Source organism: Neopelma chrysocephalum, unplaced genomic scaffold, assembly GCF_003984885.1.
Source record: "Neopelma chrysocephalum unplaced genomic scaffold, ASM398488v2 Primary Assembly neopelma1_25, whole genome shotgun sequence".
Classification (NCBI taxonomy): domain Eukaryota; kingdom Metazoa; phylum Chordata; class Aves; order Passeriformes; family Pipridae; genus Neopelma; species Neopelma chrysocephalum.
The window spans coordinates 6916603-6937824 of NW_020897694.1; the positions used below are offsets into that span (position 1 = coordinate 6916603).

Genomic DNA, 21222 nt, shown 5'->3' on the forward strand with positions numbered 1-21222 from the left:
CATTTTTCATGCAAGCGCGTTGGTGGCTAAAAAGGCCAATACGAGAAAGGCAAGTCCGGTTGCAAAAGACACAGCAGAAAGACTCCTTAGATGGTATATTCTGCAAGGTTCGATTCTTTCTGCGTTGTCTTTTCTCCTCAAGAGTGATCCTGCGTGCCTTCTCAAAAGCATCAGCAGCGTTATAAATGGTCTGTCTCCAGGCCTCCCGATTAGAGGCCAGAGTGGACCAGTTATGGTGATCAATATGCCCGAGGCTGAGTTGTTGCTTCAGGGAGTCCTTGTATCTTTTCTTTGGAGCTCCTCTCTTGCGGCAGCCAGTGGCAAGTTCACCATAGAGCAGGATCTTAGGGAGGCGGTGGTCCTTCATCCTAGAGATGTGCCCTGCCCAACGCAGTTGCGTTCTCAGGAGCATGGCCTCAATACTCGTAATTGCTGCCTGTTCGAGAACAGATGTATTGGTCACATAGTCTGACCAATGGATGTTAAGGATTGTACGGAGGCAGCGTTGATGGAAGCGTTCTAGGAGACGCAGGTGGTGGCGGTAGATGACCCATGATTCGGAACCATATAAAAGAGTAGACAGCACTATGGCTCTGTAAACACTGATCTTGGTGCTTTTCTTCAAGTGTTTATTACGCCAAACTCGTTTATGGAGTTTTCCAAAAGCACTGTATGCCTTCGCTAACCTATTGTCTATCTCCCCATCAATCTTACCATCTGAGGAGATGAGGCTGCCTAGGTAATTAAACTGTTGGACTGAATTGAGTTCTGACTGGCCGATGGTGATGTGGGGACGGTGGGGGACTTCCTGAGGTGCAGGCTGATGGAGAACTTCTGTCTTCTTTAAGCTGACTTCCAGCCCAAAGAGCTCAGCAGCCTCTGCAAAGCAGGATGTTAAACGCTGCAGAGCTGCTTCTGTGTGGGCAACAAGGGCGGCGTCATCAGCATAGAGCAGCTCCCGGACAAGATGGTTTAGGGTCTTAGTATGGGCCTTCAGTCGCCTTAGGTTGAATAGGCTTCCATCAGTACGATATCGAATGTAGATACCGTCCTGATCATCGAGGTCTGCCGAGGCCCTTTGAAGCATCATACTGAAAAAGACTGTGAATAGGGTAGGAGCGAGAACGCAGCCTTGTTTCACACCATTCTTTATTAGAAAGGGCTCAGAAAGTGTGTTGCCATATCTGACTTGGCCGTGCTGATCCTCATGAAGTGAGATGATCATTTTAAGGAACTTGGGGGGACAACCTAAACGTTCCAAAATCTGCCAAAGACCTTTTCTGCTCACAGTATCGAAAGCCTTGGTGAGGTCGACAAAGGTTACATAGAGACCTTTGTTCTGTTCCCTACACTTCTCTTGCAGTTGTCTGAGAACAAATATCATGTCTGTGGTGCTCCTGTTGGCTCTGAAGCCACACTGACTTTCAGGTAGAATTTCTTCTGCTATAGCGGGTATTAGTCTGTTCAGGAGTATTCTTGCCAAGATTTTGCCAGCAATGGAGAGCAGAGTAATACCACGGTAATTTGAACAGTCTGATTTAGTACCTTTCTTCTTATACAAGGTGATGATGACTGCATCACGAAAGTCTGAAGGTAGTTCGCCTAGTTCCCAACAGCGCACCACAAGCTCATGAAATTTAGCATGGAGTGCAAGGCCCCCATGTTTCCAGACTTCAGGTGGAATTCCATCAACCCCAGCTGCCTTGCCGATTTTCACCTGCTGTATGGCCTTGAGGGTTTCTCCTAGAGTGGGGGCAGTATCCAATTCGTATTTCACTGGTTGTTGTGTGATGGACTGAATTGCTGAGTCTTGTACTACACGGTTGGTACTGAAAAGAGTCTGAAAGTGTTCAGACCATCTATTCAGAATGGAGGTTTGATCTGTCAGAAGCGTTTGACCATCTGCACTGAGTAGTGGGCTTTGGACTTGGTATGTAGGCCCGTATGCTGTTTTCAGGGCCTCATAGAATCCTTTGTGATCCCCTGTATCTGCACATAGTTGAGTTTTTGCAGCTAGATCGGTCCACCATTTGTTCTGGATGTCACGGAGTTTCTGTTGGAGCTTGCTGCAAGCAAGACGAAAGGCTGTTTTTCTAGCGTGACAGGAAGGCAGTGCAAGGTGTGCTTGGTGGGTGGTTCTCTTCTTCCTCAACAATTCCTGGATTTCTTGATTGTTTTCATCAAACCAGTCCTTGTTCTTCTTGAGGGAGAACCCTAAGGATTCTTCAGAGGATTGCAGGATGCTACTTTTAATATGCTGCCAAATTGTTTCGGGAGAGGAATCTGCAGAATCTGTGGAATGGTTATCAAGCTTAGTTTGAAGGTTTGCCTGGAATCTTTCTCTTACTGTGGCTGATTGGAGATCGTTAACTTGGAGTCTTCTCCTTGGGATACTGCCCCTTTTGGGTTTGAATTTGAGATAAAGGTTGAGTTTACAGCGCACAAGCCGATGGTCTGTTTGACATTCTGCGCTGGGCATCACGCGGGTATGGAGGACATCGCGGACATCTCTCTGTCGCACCAAGACATAATCAATGAGGTGCCAATGCTTAGACCTGGGGTGCATCCAGGTTGTCTTCAGACTATTTTTCTGCTGAAAGATAGTATTGGTGATGGTGAACTGTTGCTCCGCACAGAATTCTAGCAGAAGTCGACCATTATCGTTGCAGTTTCCAACACCATGCTTGCCTAATACTCCTTTCCAGGCTTCAAAATTCTTACCTACTCTGGCGTTGAAATCACCAAGGATAATGATCTTATCATCTGCGGGCACCTTTTGGGTAAGACAGCGCAGGTCAGTGTAAAATTTAACTTTTTCAGCAGGGTCAGCTTGGAGAGTTGGGGCATATATACTGAAGATGACAACGTGTTGCTTGTTGTTTAGTGGAAGGCGTAGGGAGATAATGCGGTCAGAGTGACCTGTCGGCAGATTTTCGAGTTTAGGGACAATGGAGTTTTTGATCATGAAGCCGACACCTGAGAGATGTTTTTCGGTTCTGGGCTTACCTGACCAGAAGAGTGTGTAACCGGCACCATGTTCTCTGAGGCTGCCTTCCTCGTGAAGGCGAACTTCACTGAGAGCAGCAATGTCGATGTTGAGACGACCCAGTTCATGGGCAATTAGGGCAGAACGTCGCTCAGGACGTCCACTATTGGCAGAATCGAGCATGGTTCTGATGTTCCAACATGCTAGAGTTAATTTGAGTACACCTTTGGAGGCAGGTGCATGCCTTTGACTTTTGCTCTTTGTGCGACCGCATTGGAAGAAGATGCCCGTCGGTCTGCGGTTAACCAACCGGGTGAAGGTGGAGATGAGCTTTGTTTAGGCCACCTTTTCTAGGCCCCTCTCCGAGTGGAGCAAGCAGTGCTGTCCTTGAAAAGGCTGCTTGGTCGTTCAGGGTGCTGCCCCAAGAGACTCTCATCTCCGTCAGTCTCAAATGACCAATATCCTGAACCGCCTGTATGCAGGGTTGAGTCTGCGGCTCCCAGTGCATCTTTCACCTACCGTTTCGACCCTCGCCCGTCGCTACAGGACTTTTTGCATGTGGGTAAAGCCTTCAAGCCTGCGCAATGGATTTTTTAGGTGAGATGCAGTATGCGCGGAACTGAACCCACCCTTTAATCCTGAGGTTCATCTGCCAGGGCCGAGCAAGCTTGGACGGTGGCAGCGAGGTCCTCAGGACGTAGGTTTGATTAGAGTGACCTTCTCTGAGATGGATGGCCTTCCAGGGCTAAGCGAGCTCCATCTGCCCGGGTTTGGGATGAGAGTTGTCCTTCTCCTAGGATGACTGCCAGAAGGCTAATGAGCTCATCCTGCCCAGGGATGTAGTTTATCTGGTCCTATGGTTTTGACCTGTCTGGCATGGGCGACCCTACCGAAGGCATGAACCCTCGCCAGCATAGCTCGCAACCACACAGGGGTACATAGGCTACGTTCCTGTTAGAACGATTTGGGCAGGTCTTTTATTTCCAGTAACAACCCTTTGTCCTGCCCACTCTTTCAGGTTGTATCAGAGCAAAGCAAATATATCCAGAACATGCCAAACCTGGGCAGTAGCCGCAGGAGAGCCAAAACGAAAGAAATAAATAGACAAACAAACAAACAAACAAACAAACAAACAAACCGACCAACCGTTCTGGCCCCCGTACCTGTCCAAGGCTGAGGTACCTTACAAGGCCCCAGCCGGGCCGGGACCCCCATCAATCAAAAGAAACCTCTGTCCACCCAGACCTTATCCTTCCCCCACTGTGTTACCACAAATTCCAGGTGCACTGCTCACATGTGATGTGATGTTTCATACGGGACAGCCCTGCTCTCCCACCCGCCAGTCGAAGGACCCCCATGGCCAGCTCAACACCCATCCCTCTGCTCCGTCCCCCTCCCCCTCTCCCTCCCTCCCCAAACCTGGAACGGCAAACCTCTGTGTGCTCCGAAGCTGTGCTCTCATCTTCCACGGGGGTGCAGTGCTCGCGGCAAGGCTCCCCCTTTCTCTCCTTTCTCCTGCCGCGGCCTTGCCTGGGGTCCAAAACCGCGCGCGCAGAGCGCGCGCGGCGCGAAGCCCCCGGGCCGGCGCGGCGTCCTGCACAGCGCCTGCAGCAGCCCCCGAGCCTAGCGGGGTCCCGCATGGCGTGTTCAGGGCCACCGGCCAGGCGCGGAGCTCCGTGCGCACCAAATCTCACTACAAGGCCACTGTTAATTACCAAAGCTTTTAAAATTGCAATGTATTCTTTTGCTGGGTTTTAGTGATTTTTAATCAATTAAAAGTAAACTTAATATTTTGTTTTCTTAATTTTTTAATATTTAATTATGTATGTTCCTGAAAGTTTATTTCCAGAGAAATAGTCATATACATGGTGTTGTTCTATATTTCGCTCAAAATATTTCTAAATTAAACTCGCGCGTATATGTCAAGCTCTGGTCAAATTTCCCTCAGGAGAACCAAAGATATAAATGCTTGGAATAGATTTTAATTAAGTATGGAAACTTCCCAGAATGAAAAGGAAAACTCTTCTAAATATAGACATCTTAAACATCTTGCAAAAACTCACATTCAGTTGCCCCAGGCAATGAATGACTAGCCATATGGAAGAAATTGTCCGGATTTCTTGCATTTTCTGGCTTAGTTCAGGAAACCTGTAGGCCTTACTACATAAAGAAAAACTTGCCTAAAAAAGATTAACTCCTAAGATATTCAGCTAAAAATAGATGGATCTAAAACTGTATTGGAAGCTAGGTAAGAATTAAAAATTCTTATATTAGGGCCCCTTTGCTCCTTTTCTCCTGGTCTATCAATCCACCTGGGTTATTATACCAATCTGCCAGTTACTTAATGAATTATTTAATAGAGGAGTGTATATGGTGAGAATGACAGTCAACCAAACTAATAATACACTGAGGTAGCAGTGACAACTAACAGCAATCAGTGCAGTACTCAAAGAGACAGTAGGGTGCATCTCTGCTCCATGCTCCAAGGAGGAAACACTTTGCACTGTCCTTCAGCTTCCCAAACATGTTTCATAGTTAGAACAGAGACCAGTGTGATGACAGCTAGATAGCCTAAGTCTGATCTAGATAATTCTGAAACAGTGGCAAGAATCACAGCTTCTTATGACCTGGCACACAGTAAAGTAATGTGTCTGGCCATCATGGGGGAAAGAATGCCAAACATAATTGCTAAACACCTAATGAAAACAAATACAATGCTAAGGGGTGTGAAGAGTTGTTTACTTGTTATTTTTTTTTATATTTCCAAGAATAACTTGATTTCTTTGCTTCTTACTTTCTATGTTCACTATTAAAGATGAATCCTCAAAGTGCAGCCTTGAAAAATACTAACTCAATAAGTGTACCTAGAAAAAATCAAACAAACAAGAAAGCAAACACATACCAAAACACAACGCTATCTTGCACAAGTAATTCTAACCCTAAAGAGGGAATGAAGGAATGGATGGTGTGTGTCAGTGATAAGTTGTACCACTGCATCTGAGGGGCACTTCAAAATGCAGCCTTTGAGGGCAATTTAAATGCCAGGGACAGTCACATGCATGTGAGGTAGTAACCTATATGTCAAGGACTAAAGATATTTTAAGAATCAGGCCTTTAATATGAAGAAGGATCCTTGCAACAAGTTGTCTTATTATGAGAGCATTTCCAAGGTAGTATTTTGAAGGCTGTGTTTTAGCTGTTAAAGCAAAGGTAGACAGACAGATGTCATACATTTCTAGCAGGTGGGTGAGTATCACCCATTGGCATAGAAATGTCAGAAAAAGCCTTTCAATGGGGGAAAGCTAACATGGCAAGTAATGAAATACATTGGAGAGAAAACAGCTCCTCTGCTCTGACTTCTGGATGGCTCCTGCATTTAAGGAATAATAAAATGAGAAGTAGCAAATGCTGCTTACCTTTCAATTTTTCAGCCAGCAAAGCAGCTTCGTGTTCAGAATAATGCATTATTGCTGGAGGTGAAGGAGGGCGCAGTCTGTCTTCTTCCATTTTGCGTCTGTGGCGTTCTTCTCTGGCCAGCATTCTTTGTTTGCATTCCCATTCATAAAAGTCATCTCTTGCCTGAGCAAAATCAACATGAAGGCGACCAGAATCCTTTTTGTCTGTGCTAGATCCTAATCTCATGCGGTAACCTGAAATCAACAAGTAGAACTAACTGTTGCAGGATTTATTTGCTTAAATTTTCTTACTTTCCCCCCCCTCCTTCAAGTGTAGCCAAGGAAAAATGTACATCAGGAGATTCCCGCATATCTATGCGGGATCTATCAATCATCATATTTTCAGAAGAAGATAAACATTCATCCACTCATTTTTCTTCACAATTTTCCGCGCTACCTATCGACACAGTAGATGAACTGAAAAGTTGACCCAAAGGTACAGAATTCACATTCCTGTTTTGAAGTGTCCCAAAATATGTAATTTTTCAACGTGATGTCCTCAACTATTAAAAGTGTAAAGGCCAAGTAAACAAAAGACAACTACTAAATAAATATCTGTTTCAGTCTGAATGTGGTTCTTCTTCTCCTGATCCTGCTGAGATCATGTTGGATTCAATGTTTTTCTCCAGCCTGCCAAAGGAATTGGAAGTATGGGGAAAGGATGAATTTTATAAAAATCATGACTACAGGTGAATGTGAAAATTGTGCTACATAAATTACTGTGCCACAAAGAGGGTGCTTTCTTAACTATATTGATGCTAGATCTCAAATTTTGAGCCTTTACAGTTGCAAACACAATTTTCCAATTCCCTAGTGGAAATAATCTAGCAGCAAATATAAACCACCAACAAATTAATTGAGTTCATAATTCCTTAAAGTAATTTTAAACTACGGACAGATTGATTAGAATTTTGCAAGACCCCTTTCAGAAAAAACAATGAAACCCATTGCGCTTCATCTTTAGGGATATTCTACATATTCATAATTTGGTCAATGCATCCTATGCTAAAGTTAGCAGACTGCAAAGGTTTAAATCAGGCGCTATGCAGCAGTACAAAAGGGCCCTGCTCTGAACTAAAAGCCTTGACTACTGTCAGAGGACAAACAAATCATGCCAAAGCTATAAAGGAGCTTTTTGTGACCATACTTGGTCAACTATTTTTTTCCCAAGTGTTATTTCCAAGCCTGAAAAATACGCACAGAGCAGTTTGTCTAACTTTTAAAATGCCAATTCAGAGAAGGTGTGAGAAAATACTATGTAGAAAGCTGCACTCAGAGCCTTCAGATATGGGTGGAATTAATCAGTCTACACAGGGTAGCTCTAATTTCTCCATGTGAACCCCCTGCAGTGGACTCAGAAGGAGCACAGCCTGGAATAGACTTCTCAAATGATGGGATGCTGCGGAGATGAACTCCATACTAAGCTGGCACATATAAGGCTCTTCAGAAACACAAACTTCTACAACCACTGCGTAGTAACTCCAGGGAGAGGAAGCTACTGTTCAAAATGTCAGGAAAAATGGTGTTTGCTGCTTTTAAACAGCAATCCAAGAGAACCTACCTTTCAGTCTTGTGGTTTGCCTGTGGTTTAAAGAGCTTCAGCACCTCACCACCACAGTTAAAACTCAGTTCTGAACTTCCTCCAGGAGCAGCGAAGCTAAGAATTGTGTAGTAGATTAGGCACATCTTTGCAAAAATGCTTATCTAGGCATACTCTGTTCTACTGCTGGAAAACCATCCTGCTGTATGAATACGGGGGTCTGTCTGTACTACAGCACATGTGAGACGATAGCTTCGAAGTCCCAAGGTGGTGAAGGGAAGAGTTACAGATACATCATATTCAGTACGACAAAATAGAAGAGTGTGGGTGACCTTTCAGAGCTGGGCCCTGAACTAATGAGGCGTAATTATGTGGGTTTATCCACAGAGGTGTAGGCACAAAGGAGTCAGCCAAAAGGGGTCAGTGGTGCAGCTAACCTGATCATTGTTCCCTGCCAGTTTGACGTGCCAGCTGCATTCCTCAAACAGTGATTTCTCTGTGCCAAAATAGCATTATCAGCAATGTAGAGGACACTGCCAAGGTGCCAGGTCTCGTGAACCTAAAATTAGATCTCCCAGCTGAGCTGTACTTTCCAGGAAGAACACACCCCATCTTTCGCTTCTATTGGCAGGAACACACCAGGTATAGGCAGAGACAGAAACACAGCGCTGCAGAATGCAAAACTCTTGTGGACTTCAAAGCCCATCACATAACCTGAATAAAGAACTAATGAAAAGGCCTGTGCATCTATAGATTGTGTGTGAACCAGAAAAGCTGAGTTCTATTAAAGCAAACCTCATTTTTGAAGTAAATGGGGATAATGGGAAAAAACCTGGACAGTGTACACTGCAGTTCAAAACTCAATACTCTGTGTAGCACTGGACAAATGATTCTCTTTAAGTAACCAGTTTAAGTGCCTTCAAATTAACAGATTTTTTTTTTTTTAAATTGACCACAAATAACACTGAAAAAATCTGACTGCTTGTTTAAAGACTGAAGGTGGTCAGCCAGCAAGGTTGGTTCTACTAGCACAGAAACTTCTGACCTTGGTCAGAAGGGACCTCGGATGTTACCTAGTCAACTCCTTCTCTCAGAGAGGGACTAGCTTCAAAGTCAGATCAGATTGCTCAGGACTTGGCATCTTTTTCTTAAAAAAAGCAACAAATGCCATCAGGATGGCTTCTTGCACACCCATAAATTAGGCTTTGCAGACACTGCAGGACCAGTGGTCTGGCCAGTGAAGAACAGGTTCCCTGATGGGCTGATAACCGGCAAGATACTGCATAGCAAGGGGCACAACTGGCAGGTCCTAGTTTGTGTGAGATCCTCAGGAGCTCATCTGCACTGGAAACTTTGAGCCACAAGGCAGCTGGGAGGCTCACTCTTTTCCAATATCATGTCTCCATATTGATGTTTGAGCGTGTCTGAATGTATGAGAGGATCACCTGCCACTGCCTCCCCTTCATGCATGGGCAATGAATTTTTTTACCCATCTCTTTGCTCAGGACTGCAGCTAGCATTAACTTTGTACCTGGCTTGCCGTTTTTAATTTCAGTTTTGCACACAATGGCAGAGGAAAAGACTTTGGAAACTTGCCAAGATCCTCACTTTAAAGGAGCAGAAACAGGAAAAATTAATGAAGTACTAAATAAAAATCAAACAGTTTTTTCATATCATAGGTCTAGTGAGAACTCCATGGCTTGACTTACCTGAGTACTTTGGGGACTGGCCAATATCTGCTTCCTAACTGGGGATCTAGATCAGAGTGTTAATGATGATCAGAGAGAACTTAAAATAAAACACATACATCGTATTATAAAGAAACCCAAAAGGGAAAATATCAGCATAGGAAAATGCATACATGAGCTTTTGGTGTATAAACAGGTCTGTCTCAAGCTTGTCCCACGTTTTCAAGTCCAAGGCCATCAATATTTGCAGGTGTTACCGGATTGTCAGCCACAAGAGTAAAGTACATACAGTTTTGGAAAAGTGCTTTCTCATGGGCTGGTATGACAATTTTAGAAAGTCTTTTCCTCAGGAGATCAAAATACAACTTTCAGGGCTAAATGAAACCTAGCCTTCCTAAAGTCAACATTTTTATCACAGTCTTCTACCCATCTCTCAGTCTCTCTTTTCATACATGTTTACTTGGGAATACAAAGGGAAAAAAAATCAGTGATTAAACTATTTGAAGGATTTTATAATTCTTTGCACTATTCTGGTGATAAGCACAGGATAAATGCAAAGCTTGATAAGATTTGATGGAGTAGACAGATAAAATTGATTAGGTAGACAAAATTATCATTATATCACAGATATTAAAGGCATGATTTCTCATAATATAACACACATACTATATTACCCACAAATTCAATTTGTACATCCCTTTTGTATCTTACAGGGAAAATAAAAAGCCTTAATGATATGCTTTATTCCTATCATTTAAGAACACATTATGCTTGAGAATGGAACAAAGACTGGATAAAGCCCCCCAATATTTCAGTACAAAGAAGACACCTCTGCCTAGTGCCAGACCTCCCTGCTCAGTGGTGGGGGGGAACAATCAGTGCTCTCTGTTTCATCTGCAGAGTTCAGTGATCTTGGTAAAAAGAAGTGAAACTTGGCTACAGAGTACCTCTGCATTTCTTTCTCCTCCCTTCCAGTTCTACTGGTTCTTTACCTGATCTGGTCAGAGACACCACTTTGGAAGAATTAAAAGGTGTGGAGGAAAAGAGAAATTGGGATGGAGGCTGCAGAACAGATGTAAGAGGAAGCGCAGACAGCAGTGCGACTGTGGCTAAAGGAAATAGAAGAAGGAAGGATGGATCAGGAACTTGGAAATAAACTTGCAGAAAATTCAGAATGAGGAAGAATGAGGAAGGGAATCTTTCACTTCCATTTCTACTTGTTTCCCTTATTCTGAATGAGCACTCTAGTGTGTTATGAATGAGGACATGCGGCAGCACATAGAATTTCCCACCTCTAATAATAAAATCTGCTCTTTCAGGACTTAAGGCAAATGAAATTAAAATAAAATTTGACTTGGAGTGAAGCAAAGGGTGCAGCCAACTGCTGAGAAGCAGAAAACTGAGCTAGAGGAACACTGGCTCTGGCCCAGGGTGGCAGCCTGTACATTTCTGAGCTTTTCTTTGCTCTCTTTGTTGCCACTGTTTCGTTTATCATAATACAGTAATACCACTTCTACTGAATCTGGTGTGCCCCTCTTCTGTTCTGTTACTTGTGGAGGTGGGCCCCCCCCGGACAGAAGCTGGTAAATGCGCTACTGCTAGTGATGCCTGTAATCTGTCACAGTGAACTACAGCATTTTGGAAGCAATGTGAATGAACAAATTAACAAGAAGGCTGGAAATCAGGAAGAGAGGATGAGAAGGGAAGAAGAAATGAAATGAAAATAAAAAACTATAAGAAGAAAAAATGGGGGTGGAACGGAGATCTGCAAGAAACCTGAAACTAGAGCAATATTTCAAAACGATCTATATATAGACCCCACAAACTCATGACTTTCTGTAGCTCTTCAAATAGATACTTAAAGCAAGCAGCCAAGTTAGAAAAAAAAAAAACAACCCAGAAACCCTAACAAAAACCTTTGTGAAGTAAAGGAGTTAGGTTTTTCTGACAACATATTTCAAAAGTTTAGATGCTTTATTTTCTTTCTTTCATTCATTTTAAGATTTAGTTGATGGTGATTTGAGAGACAAGTTGTTTCTAGCTGTGTGAGCTTCCTATGGACACCTACTGGATGTTGAGATTATGTCCTTACTGCTGAACAGAAGATGGTCAGGGTGGGAGCTCAAAACAAAGTATCCCGGATCATTATCTGCTTCAAAAGTGGATGGTTCCAGAGGGTCCTTTTGAGGTCACCTTACACATGATGGGTGGATGTTAGCCAGTCTGTGTCAGCTTGTCTTGGCCAAGGAGCAGTCCCTGAATCTTGTTTATTTAGGAATACCTTGTATGGGTTTAAAGTGCTGTGCTACACTTGTGGAGCAAAACAATGCTTTGTGTCTCTCCAGGACCCAGAAAGATAGATGAACCAGCCTGTGGAGTGGAGACAAATACATACAAGGCATGGTATCCAACTCAGAAAGGTGAAAAAGGACTCAGTTAGGAAGCCAATCCTGTAACCTTAAGAAGTCAGTGACAGTCATGGAAGCCTGATATGTGAAAGCAGAGTTGCTTCTCATCTTTCTTTTCTTCTTTCTTTTTTTTCCTCTTTTTATTTTTTTTTTCTCCTGTGAGTTACAGGTTTGGTTTGTTTTGGGGGTTTTTTATTTTGTTTTGGTTTGGGTTTGGTTTTGGGTTTTTTGTTTATTTGTTGTTTTTTTGTTTTGGTTGTTTTGGTTTTTTGTTGTTCCTTTATTGGAAAATAAAGAGATGCTGAAATTTTACACATGAGTTTCTGTAGCACTCGTTGTCCTGGGAGGCAACAGACGTAGCCTACAGATGGGGCTCAGAATCTAACCCATGCAGTAGCTGAATACATGCATGCATAAAGACAGACTTTATTCAGACTGCACTGCAAATCTATAAAAATATGGCAATAAATTGCCAGAGAAATTGGCACTGAAAAACAGCAGAGTTCCTGGCCTGGTGCCCTCCTCTTCCCACAACCTGTGAGCAGAACTATATAAACCTGTGTAAATCGAAAATAAGATTATTCTGTAGTGAATTTCAGGATCTGCTGCATTGTTGTGGGATGGCAGGAGATTGCTTCTGGGTAAGTAACATAAAAAACTGTGCATGAGTCTTGGCAGATACAGAGAAATAACAGAATTGCCCCTTGCCACTCCACGCTACAGCCACTGAGTTCAAGAAAGACTTGCTGAGATTAAAGCTAAGAAAATAAGCAAGCATTAGCATCACAAAATACAAATGAGAAGCAAGGAAAATCCATTAAAGAATGTGAAGTACCAGAAAGGTAAATGGCTTTATCAACCATGAACTCCTCTGCAAAACGAATGTGACAAAAATTCTTCTTGCTTTTCCGAATTGCTGTTATATCTCCACACTGCTCAAAGACTTCCTGAATAATTTCCTCCGTTGCGTTTTCTGGTAATCCTCCAACAAACACTGTTTTACACCCAGGAGGTCTCTCTCTTGTTGAAGGTGGTGGAAGATCTAAGTCAAAACAGAAATCACGTTGGAATACAAAATTTGTCTTTTGATCCATTGGCTCTATTCATCCCTTTAATCAGTTCTGGGCAGCAACAGTTATTTGACATAGAATAGAGGCAGGAGAGAGGGACAAGGAAAACAACTGAATACTGCAGAGATTGTCCAAAATTTATTACTTGAATCTACACCTTCTCAAGCTTTAGGTGGCATTTCACAAATTAATTCCTGCCACTGTAGGTTGTTCTCCAGGACAGACAGTGAGGTCTAAAAGGATCTTTCTTTTCCCTGAATAGCCACACAAAAACCAGAAAAATACTCTGTTTCAAAGCAGGGGAGCTTTTGCAACTGATTTGACCCCGAGCACAGATCTCAAGCACTAGCGCAGCGCATTCAAGGCCTGAACCTCACCATCTCTGGCTCATTCCCATCACTCGCCATGCTCACCAAGTGTGTAGGCTCTCTGCAAGCAAGCCCATGCTCCGTACACCCTGTGTACCACTTGGGCTAGACACCTTTCCCTGGTCTTAGCATAATTTCATTTCTGTCTCAGAATACAGGAGCACAGCAAACAGAAAAACAGAGTGGGAAACACAACGAAGTGACAGCATGATAAAAATGCTCTGCCAGTTATCTGTTTTGTCTTGTTGTGAGATAATGGAGCAGACGCCAGCACATGGGAAGGATAACCTCACTGTTTACAAGTGGTCATGAGCTGGAGTAGCTAGAAATGCTGTTTTCATATGTATAGAGAGAGAGAACATATACACACTTAAATTGGAAAACTATTACATTTTTGAAGGCTCTATAAAAAATATAAACTGCCACAACATTTCACCTTGTTTATATGTAGATTACTACAGCATTCCTCTCAAAGTTATTCTTGAAGAAGGAACCTGACTAATATGACTTAGCTTTTTGGCCCTTTAACACAGTAAATGGGGTTACAACCTTAAAATGTACATATTAAATTGTGATCTAGGTACACGCAAAGACTATTTGCTTCATGTTCTCATTTGACTTCACAGTGATAGTGAAAGTCACTGGTTCGATAGCTCTGAAACTAAACTCATGGGGCCAACATACACAAAATCAGGGTTTGTGCCTGAGCTGGTGTCTCAGTGGGAAGAGTTTTCCACTTGCACAAAGTCACAGAAGGGACAGAAGGAAGCCTGGTCTCTGCTTTCAAAAAGAAGAAGGAACTCATCTGCCATGTTGACTCCCCTGAAAAATGGCAAAACAGAAGCCGTAGTCCCCTTTTCCTTTCATCTCCCCCAAAGAGGGACTGTAGCTAGTCAGTGTTTGGGTGCAAAGTACTGTGTTCAGGGACATGAGCCCAGATTGGTTCCATCTAACTGTGGGCACCTGAAAGGGAGCATGGAGAAGAACAGCACCATATAAGCATTATGTTTTGTGACATTCTGATCTACAGGAAAGACAGATTTCTACTATGAGCTGTGGAGATATTCAGGCTCTGTTAATTTTCTTTAAGTAGTATTCTTTTTTGTACAAGATGCATAGTTTTTTTACGTGACCTTACAGAGATGAATAAGGATGTTCTGATACCATACCATACTTTACACACAGAATATACCTTAGAAACACCATACTTGCCTGTAACCTACTTAAAAAACATAATTGTTATTAGATAAGAAAATTCCATGCAATGTGTTTAGGAAAGTAACATTTTTTCATCAGATCCACTTACTTGGGTTTGGAGGGAAGAGAGTGCAGCTTTTGCAGTGAATTATTTCTTTAACTACAGGCACATCTGTTGGTGGTGGTGGCGGCACTAACCCCATGCCTGGTATCATTGGGTTAATCGGAGTGATTCCAGTCATCATACTAAGGCTTGGATCAAAGCCTGGTACACAGATTGAATCTGTAAATATATAACAAAAAATTCTGGCTTTTAAATCTTGAAACTACTTGTTGCAAATTTCTTGCACAGAGAGTTTCACTTTATGTTGTTTTTTTTTTTTGTTTCCCCAAGCATCATTGTTAGAATTAGGAGAAGGGAAAAGGGTAAATGCAAAAAAAGTCACTGGAAGGAAAAATGGAAAAGGCAGAGCAATAAGAAAGAGAAAGGGAAATGGAGAGGGAAAGTGAGAGGGAGAGAGAGAGAGGGAGAGGAAGAGGGGGAGGGAGGTGCATTTTCAGCAAAAAAAAAAAGCTATACATAAAGAAGGGAATATTACATAATCTAAAATATTAACATGACTGAGTAAATCACAGCACGTTAAAGTGTAAAATCATGCACCATGAATATCCGTTATTATCTGGAATGCATTTTCTGTTTCATAATGCTACTGTGGTGTTTACATTGCTTTATGATCAAAGCGTACAAAGAATATAATTTAACATTGATATGTCTTCTCCATCTAATTGTCAGACTACTTTATCACAACATAGCCTTCTCACATAAGTGACCTTGATTTACAAACAGTACAGAGAAAGATCCATTTCTGGCTCTGTTATAAAAGTCTAGTTATTCAAGACTTCTAACCATTTTACCCTGGAATATAAATTTTCAGCTGCATAGAATGGGGTCTGTTTGAACCTTGGAATTAATTCCTTCTTGCCCTGTTATTTAATCGGATTAGTAGATTCTCTTCAACACATGCATTATTAACATATACCACTACAGCCTCATAAAGTAAAATGAATATTTGGCAAACGTTACTCTTTCTCCTTCCTGATCTCTTTGCCAAGACTTCCATAGGTATTACTTAAAGCTGAAAGATTTACCGGGGAGCACCAGTGCTGTAACACCAAGAATTGTAATAAGCAGATGTTTCAGAAGAACTGAGAGCCAACTTCTGAAATTTGATTTCGTTAAAAACAAGGCTTTGGGTTTCTTGAGGCATAATGAATAAAATATTTTGAGAGACCGATCTCTTTGTTGGCATAACACTGCTGCTATTTGGCATCATGAATTATTTAAAAGAAGAGAGTTACTTTGGTGTTCTACAGATTTTCTACTGAGTTTTCTGGCTAGCAACTGGAAAGTACTTAATGATACATGTAAACATAAGGTTTGGTAGCTCAGTAGCTTGTTTATTTTGAAGAAGCAAAGAGGGAAACAACTCCTTCTCAAGCAATTTATATATATATCCATATATATATATATATCTCCATATAAAATTTGAGCTAATTTGTTACAAGGCATGATCAGTGGAATGTGACCAGAGGGAGACCAGTTTCTTCATCCTAAATCTGCTGGTGAGAAGCTATGTGGCCCTTGGTCAGCCCTTGGACCTTTCTGTATCTTCATTTCTGCATCTGCAAAACAGGTACAGTAATACACACTTACTGGTGAGTATTAGCTCACATTTTTAGAGCACTTTGCAGGTGTAAAGCACTCTGTGGGGGCTGAAAATTAGCATTATTATTCCTGAGAAACATTCATAATCATCTTCTCTAGGAAGGACAACTGAGGATTGAGAATTTAAACTCTAAAAGAGCTCATGTCTCTCTCAACTGCACACTCCCTGCTCTTTGCTCACTGATTGTGAGCCTTCACCACCTTCAGGCAGTTCTGTACGACAAGCGTAGCAAGTGCACAGCAAGCAAGGATTTGCTTTAGGCTTATTGAGGACCAGTATTAATGAAAAGTCATGATATTATATTACTATTTTTTAATAAGTGGGCTTATGAAAAATGATTTGCTCTGGGTGGGGTTTTTTTCAGTATCGATGTATATGCACTGCTTTTCAGAATGAGCTTTGAAACTTGGAGCCTGTCATTTATTCCATGGGATGCAGTGGTGGTGATATTAAAGATTCATGGTGAATACTGGGAGCTAACATCAGAGGTGAAAGAGAAACATGCAATTCAAAGAAGTCCTTAGGCTATGCTAATAATCGTAATCTCATTTTTAAAAGTTAAGACTTCTGACTCTCACAGAAGACCATCATGTGCAGCAGTTTCTGGCTGTGGGTGGAATTCCATCATTGCTACTTTCTGCTAAAGCGTCCTGCAGAGCTCGGTGGCACAAAAAGAGGAGCGCCACACAAGCACTCAACACACTGTGTCATACCAGTCCTCTCCTAGGATCAGGAGATGCCAAGAGAGGCATTTCATCTAGTCCTCTGGACATATTAGGGTCAGCTACAGTCCTAACCAGATATGACATTTCATATTGAATCCAATATCCATAGGAGACCTGCAGCATTCTGAAGCAGGTACACAAAATGATGGACAGAAGGCCAAGTTCTCTCTGTCCTACCTTTCAGGTGCCATGTCACAGCTAAGGAAAAATATCACCATCTGCCAACTGCTACCACAAGTTTTATTTAACCACCCCTATTCTCTCCTTATGACAACCACTAGACACATTTCAGCTTCACTCCAGGACTAGCAAACTGAAATAATAGCAAACTCTGCCCAAATCACAGACACATGCTCTCACCCAAAGCAAAGATGGCAGGTTTCAATAAGGTACAGTTTTCTGAATAGTCCTTTGGCAGTGATGCAGAAACAGAGAAAAACAAATCTAAGGGACATAGCAACAAGGAAACTCTGGGCATGGGAAGGAAGAGCTTTTAGGTTGCATACTAATCAAAGCAGGTAGAAAATTATTTGCTACTAATTCCTGGCACATTCAAGGAAATGTGACTTTGTAAGTAACTGTCAGTGTTAAATAAGTATATGGCTTTGTCATCAGTTTCTTTTACAACTGGAATTAATCTACAAGAGCTGGAGCAGAGTGTTGGGGTCCAACACTCACAAAATGTCCTTCGAGGTGTACTGGGACTACATGCCTTCAGAAGGTGACTGTGCTGAGGTATACTGAAGAGTACGCAGCCAGTAATTCTTGGAATCTAATTCCACATCTTGCAGACACTAATCCAAACCCTGCTAAGGTCAATAGCAAGACTACCGAATGCGTGAACAGCTTTTAACCCTGACCAGGTTTACTTTCTCTGTCCTCTTGAATAGGTTGCTTCAGTTTCCCAATATGTTAAATTGAGAATTAAATACTTTCATACATAGCATGAGCACTGAGAGGATGCACAGGTGTCAAGCATCCTGGAAATGAAAATCATTCTCTGAATACCATAAACTATTACCATGTATTGCAGTGATAGAAAATTCAGCTGGATTTATGAACAGTGAAGATCCTGTTCAGACCCCCAAAGAAATGAGTGGTGTTTCTACCTACAGAGAAGCTGATGCATACCACCTGGATATTTCTGACAAATCATGAAAAGAGACTATAGGTGGGATGTCCAAATACTGGTCTGGACTCTGAGTTGAAGAGAAAAAGGAACTGATAAAATCACTGGAAAGGAAAGTCAATAAATTTGCCACATCTGTGATAGGACCTAGAAGAATCCCTAGTTTAACTATATTAATGCTATCAAGTGGTGCAATAATAGAAGTTGGATAGATAGCTCTTGTCTAGAAACAAGGGATGATCATCCATCAGCACCACCACTGCAGACTGCTTCATGTCCTGCCATGACGCCTATTTGGAGCAGGGCCAGGACACCAAAGTTAGCACTGGAGGCAACTCCTGCTGAACTTCTGGGAAGGCTATTGGTCTTCAGAATCAAAGAAACTGATAGACTTATGCAGGATTCAAAAGAAATGGGAATTAACCCTGCCCATGTATGGTTTTTTTAACAGATCCCTTTAGAGACATAATTATTAAGATTTTGTAGACATGAATATGCTACACTAAACATAGAGCTATATTACGTTTATATACTACACATCTGAAGAGTTAAAAAAGCAGTATTTTATGCTTCCAGTGATCACAGCATTATTTTTAAAGCGATCTATACATATATTTATGCAGCTGGGTAATGGTTTGTGATCTTTTGGAATTATAAAAAAAAAACTTGGCAGGAGAGAGAAAATTTTCATTTGAAATTGTTAATAAATAATTAGTAAATGAGATCATTAAAATGGAACGTAATCAGAGATGTTAAAGGACTTCAAGAGTGGAAAAGCACATGTTGTTCGAGTCCCTGTGAATATTGTACAAAAGGCTTGAATATTCACATATTTGTATAAGAAAGTGAAAGTATTGAACATCAATATTTTCAAGTCCATGCCTGTCTAAATTTGTCAAAACAAATTAATTCCTGTTTCATCTGATAAGAAATTGGCATGGTGGAGAACAGTGAAAACCTCTGGAAAGCAAGTATTTGGAGTTGTCACCCAGAGGCAACAAGAAGAATCTTCTTGAACACTTGGAGTAGTTTTTAAAGTACCTTTTTCTTTCAAGTGGAATAACAGAAGAACAAATAATTTCACATTAAATATTTGACTCTGGAAAAAACAGAAGAACAATTATCCTTTGAGGATAACTATATTGTAACACAGTATGTAGTGTAAAACATTTGCTTTTATTAGGGTCTATATTGGGAGGGTAGGAATAACTTTGTCATCCATAAAAAGCGCCACACAACTTGGAGACGTGTCCTCCTTTTCTTCTTTGGCAATGGTTGAATGACCTGTTGTTTTTGTCATGTTATTGCTCTGCCCAAGTAACATGGATGCAAAATCCTGCCAACTGTGCTTTTGGCTATTGCACTCTATTGCCAATACTAAGTTACCACCACATTTCCACAAGCCCTTACAAGTTATTTATCTGCTCAAAATAACTTTCTAAGGGTATAATCCCCTCTATGAGTCACAGTATTAGCCATTGGATGTGTCATTTATTTTGCCTGCAACTGCCAATTGTTTCTGTGGTGTTTTACAACAGCTGCCAAGTTGTATTTCTGTTGGATGCATAAGAACACCCATGTGTGAAAACAAGGATTTGTTTGTGTGCCCGTACTTGTACACATGGAAGGTTTCCACCATGAACATCATCAGCCATGTGGCTCAACCCTGCTGGTCAAACACATAGAGAGACGGTGAGCGGTGAAAACAATGATCTGAGCACAAAACAGTCCACAAAAATAATAAACATTGAAAAGGTCCCCATGGCCTGGGAGTGATAATTTTACACCTACAAAAATAGTCTGTTTTCTGCTAGAGAATGGAGTTGCCTGCCAACATGCACTGAAAGGATTAGGACAGTTCAGGCAGTAGCTGGTAATAAATGTAGTAAGATGCTCATTAAACTTTGTTTTCTGTGGAGGAAAAAAAAGCTTCTGGAGATTAGAGATTTGACTGTGTACTTCAGAAACACCATTGCTGAGTATTTTGAGACTGAACATAGAGTTGATTTCTAAAAGTTGAAATTAAAATTTTCCTGAAAAAGGGCAAATCTAATACAGAATCTGCCTCCCTTATAGCAAATGCATATATATACATACATGTATGTATATATATATTAACTGTCAGTAACAAAGAAAGAGTTGCTATTTTTTTTCTTTGAAATTAAGAAAGTACATTATTAGAGTAAGGAAAAGCTATTCTAAAAACTTTTTGTATTTCTATCTAAAATTCTCCCTCAAAACTCTGCAGTCTGTTAGTGTCTTTATCCCCCTGTTAATCTCATTTTTTCCCTATCAGTAATTAAAAATGAATATTCATCTGCAAGCTAGAGATCAAGGCTGGATCACTGCTTTCCCTGGTCATTGAAATCCTACCATCTTCTGGCTTTCAGGAAGCTTTTGGCGAAGTGACCCATTTGGTCAATATTATAGGACTTCTCTCATCAGCATCTTTGAGTACATTTCCTTGATCAGCTTAGACATCATTAAACTTCTAGACTTCTCTGTCTCTAAAATAGATGCCAGATTGTCTGGTAAACTTCCAGACACATTCCAACAGACAAAGGTGGGATAAAAGGTCTGACAGCTCCTCCATTAGACCATTGAAACCACTATCATCCTGCCTCAGAGAGAGGACCCTCTGACTGTGGCCAGTAGCAGATGCCCAGGGCATCATAAGAAATAGGCAGTTAAGAGAATGATATTCTTAGCTATATACATTGAGTGTTTACATATTCCCAGTGATAGAGATCATAATTGAACAATCCTTTCTAGCAGGTATCTATTCCACATGACTTGATTTATACCTTTACACTAAATCCTACTGTGTACCTACTTATATTTGGAACCCATTGGAACCTATTTATATCTCTAGCTTTCACAAGTACTAGTGAGTAGCAACTGAGTTAGGAATCATACTTCCTTTTCTTTG

At 41.4% G+C, this 21222-nt stretch overlaps 1 protein-coding gene across 8 annotated transcripts in view; it reads right to left on the reverse strand.

Moving 5' to 3' along the window:
- The window catches only part of ENOX1 (ecto-NOX disulfide-thiol exchanger 1), a 375855-nt gene that overhangs the window by 90480 nt on the left and 264153 nt on the right, over positions 1 to 21222 (reverse strand). For 7 of the 8 annotated variants that reach the window (XM_027674315.1, XM_027674313.1, XM_027674318.1 and 4 more), the window contains 3 exons: positions 14822 to 14995; positions 12913 to 13119; positions 6403 to 6636 (listed from right to left, as the gene is read on the reverse strand). In XM_027674315.1, coding sequence (XP_027530116.1) covers positions 6403 to 6636; positions 12913 to 13119; positions 14822 to 14995 — 615 coding nt within the window. The remainder of the gene's footprint in view (positions 1 to 6402; positions 6637 to 12912; positions 13120 to 14821; positions 14996 to 21222) is intronic. The other variant, XM_027674320.1, reaches the window with a different exon arrangement.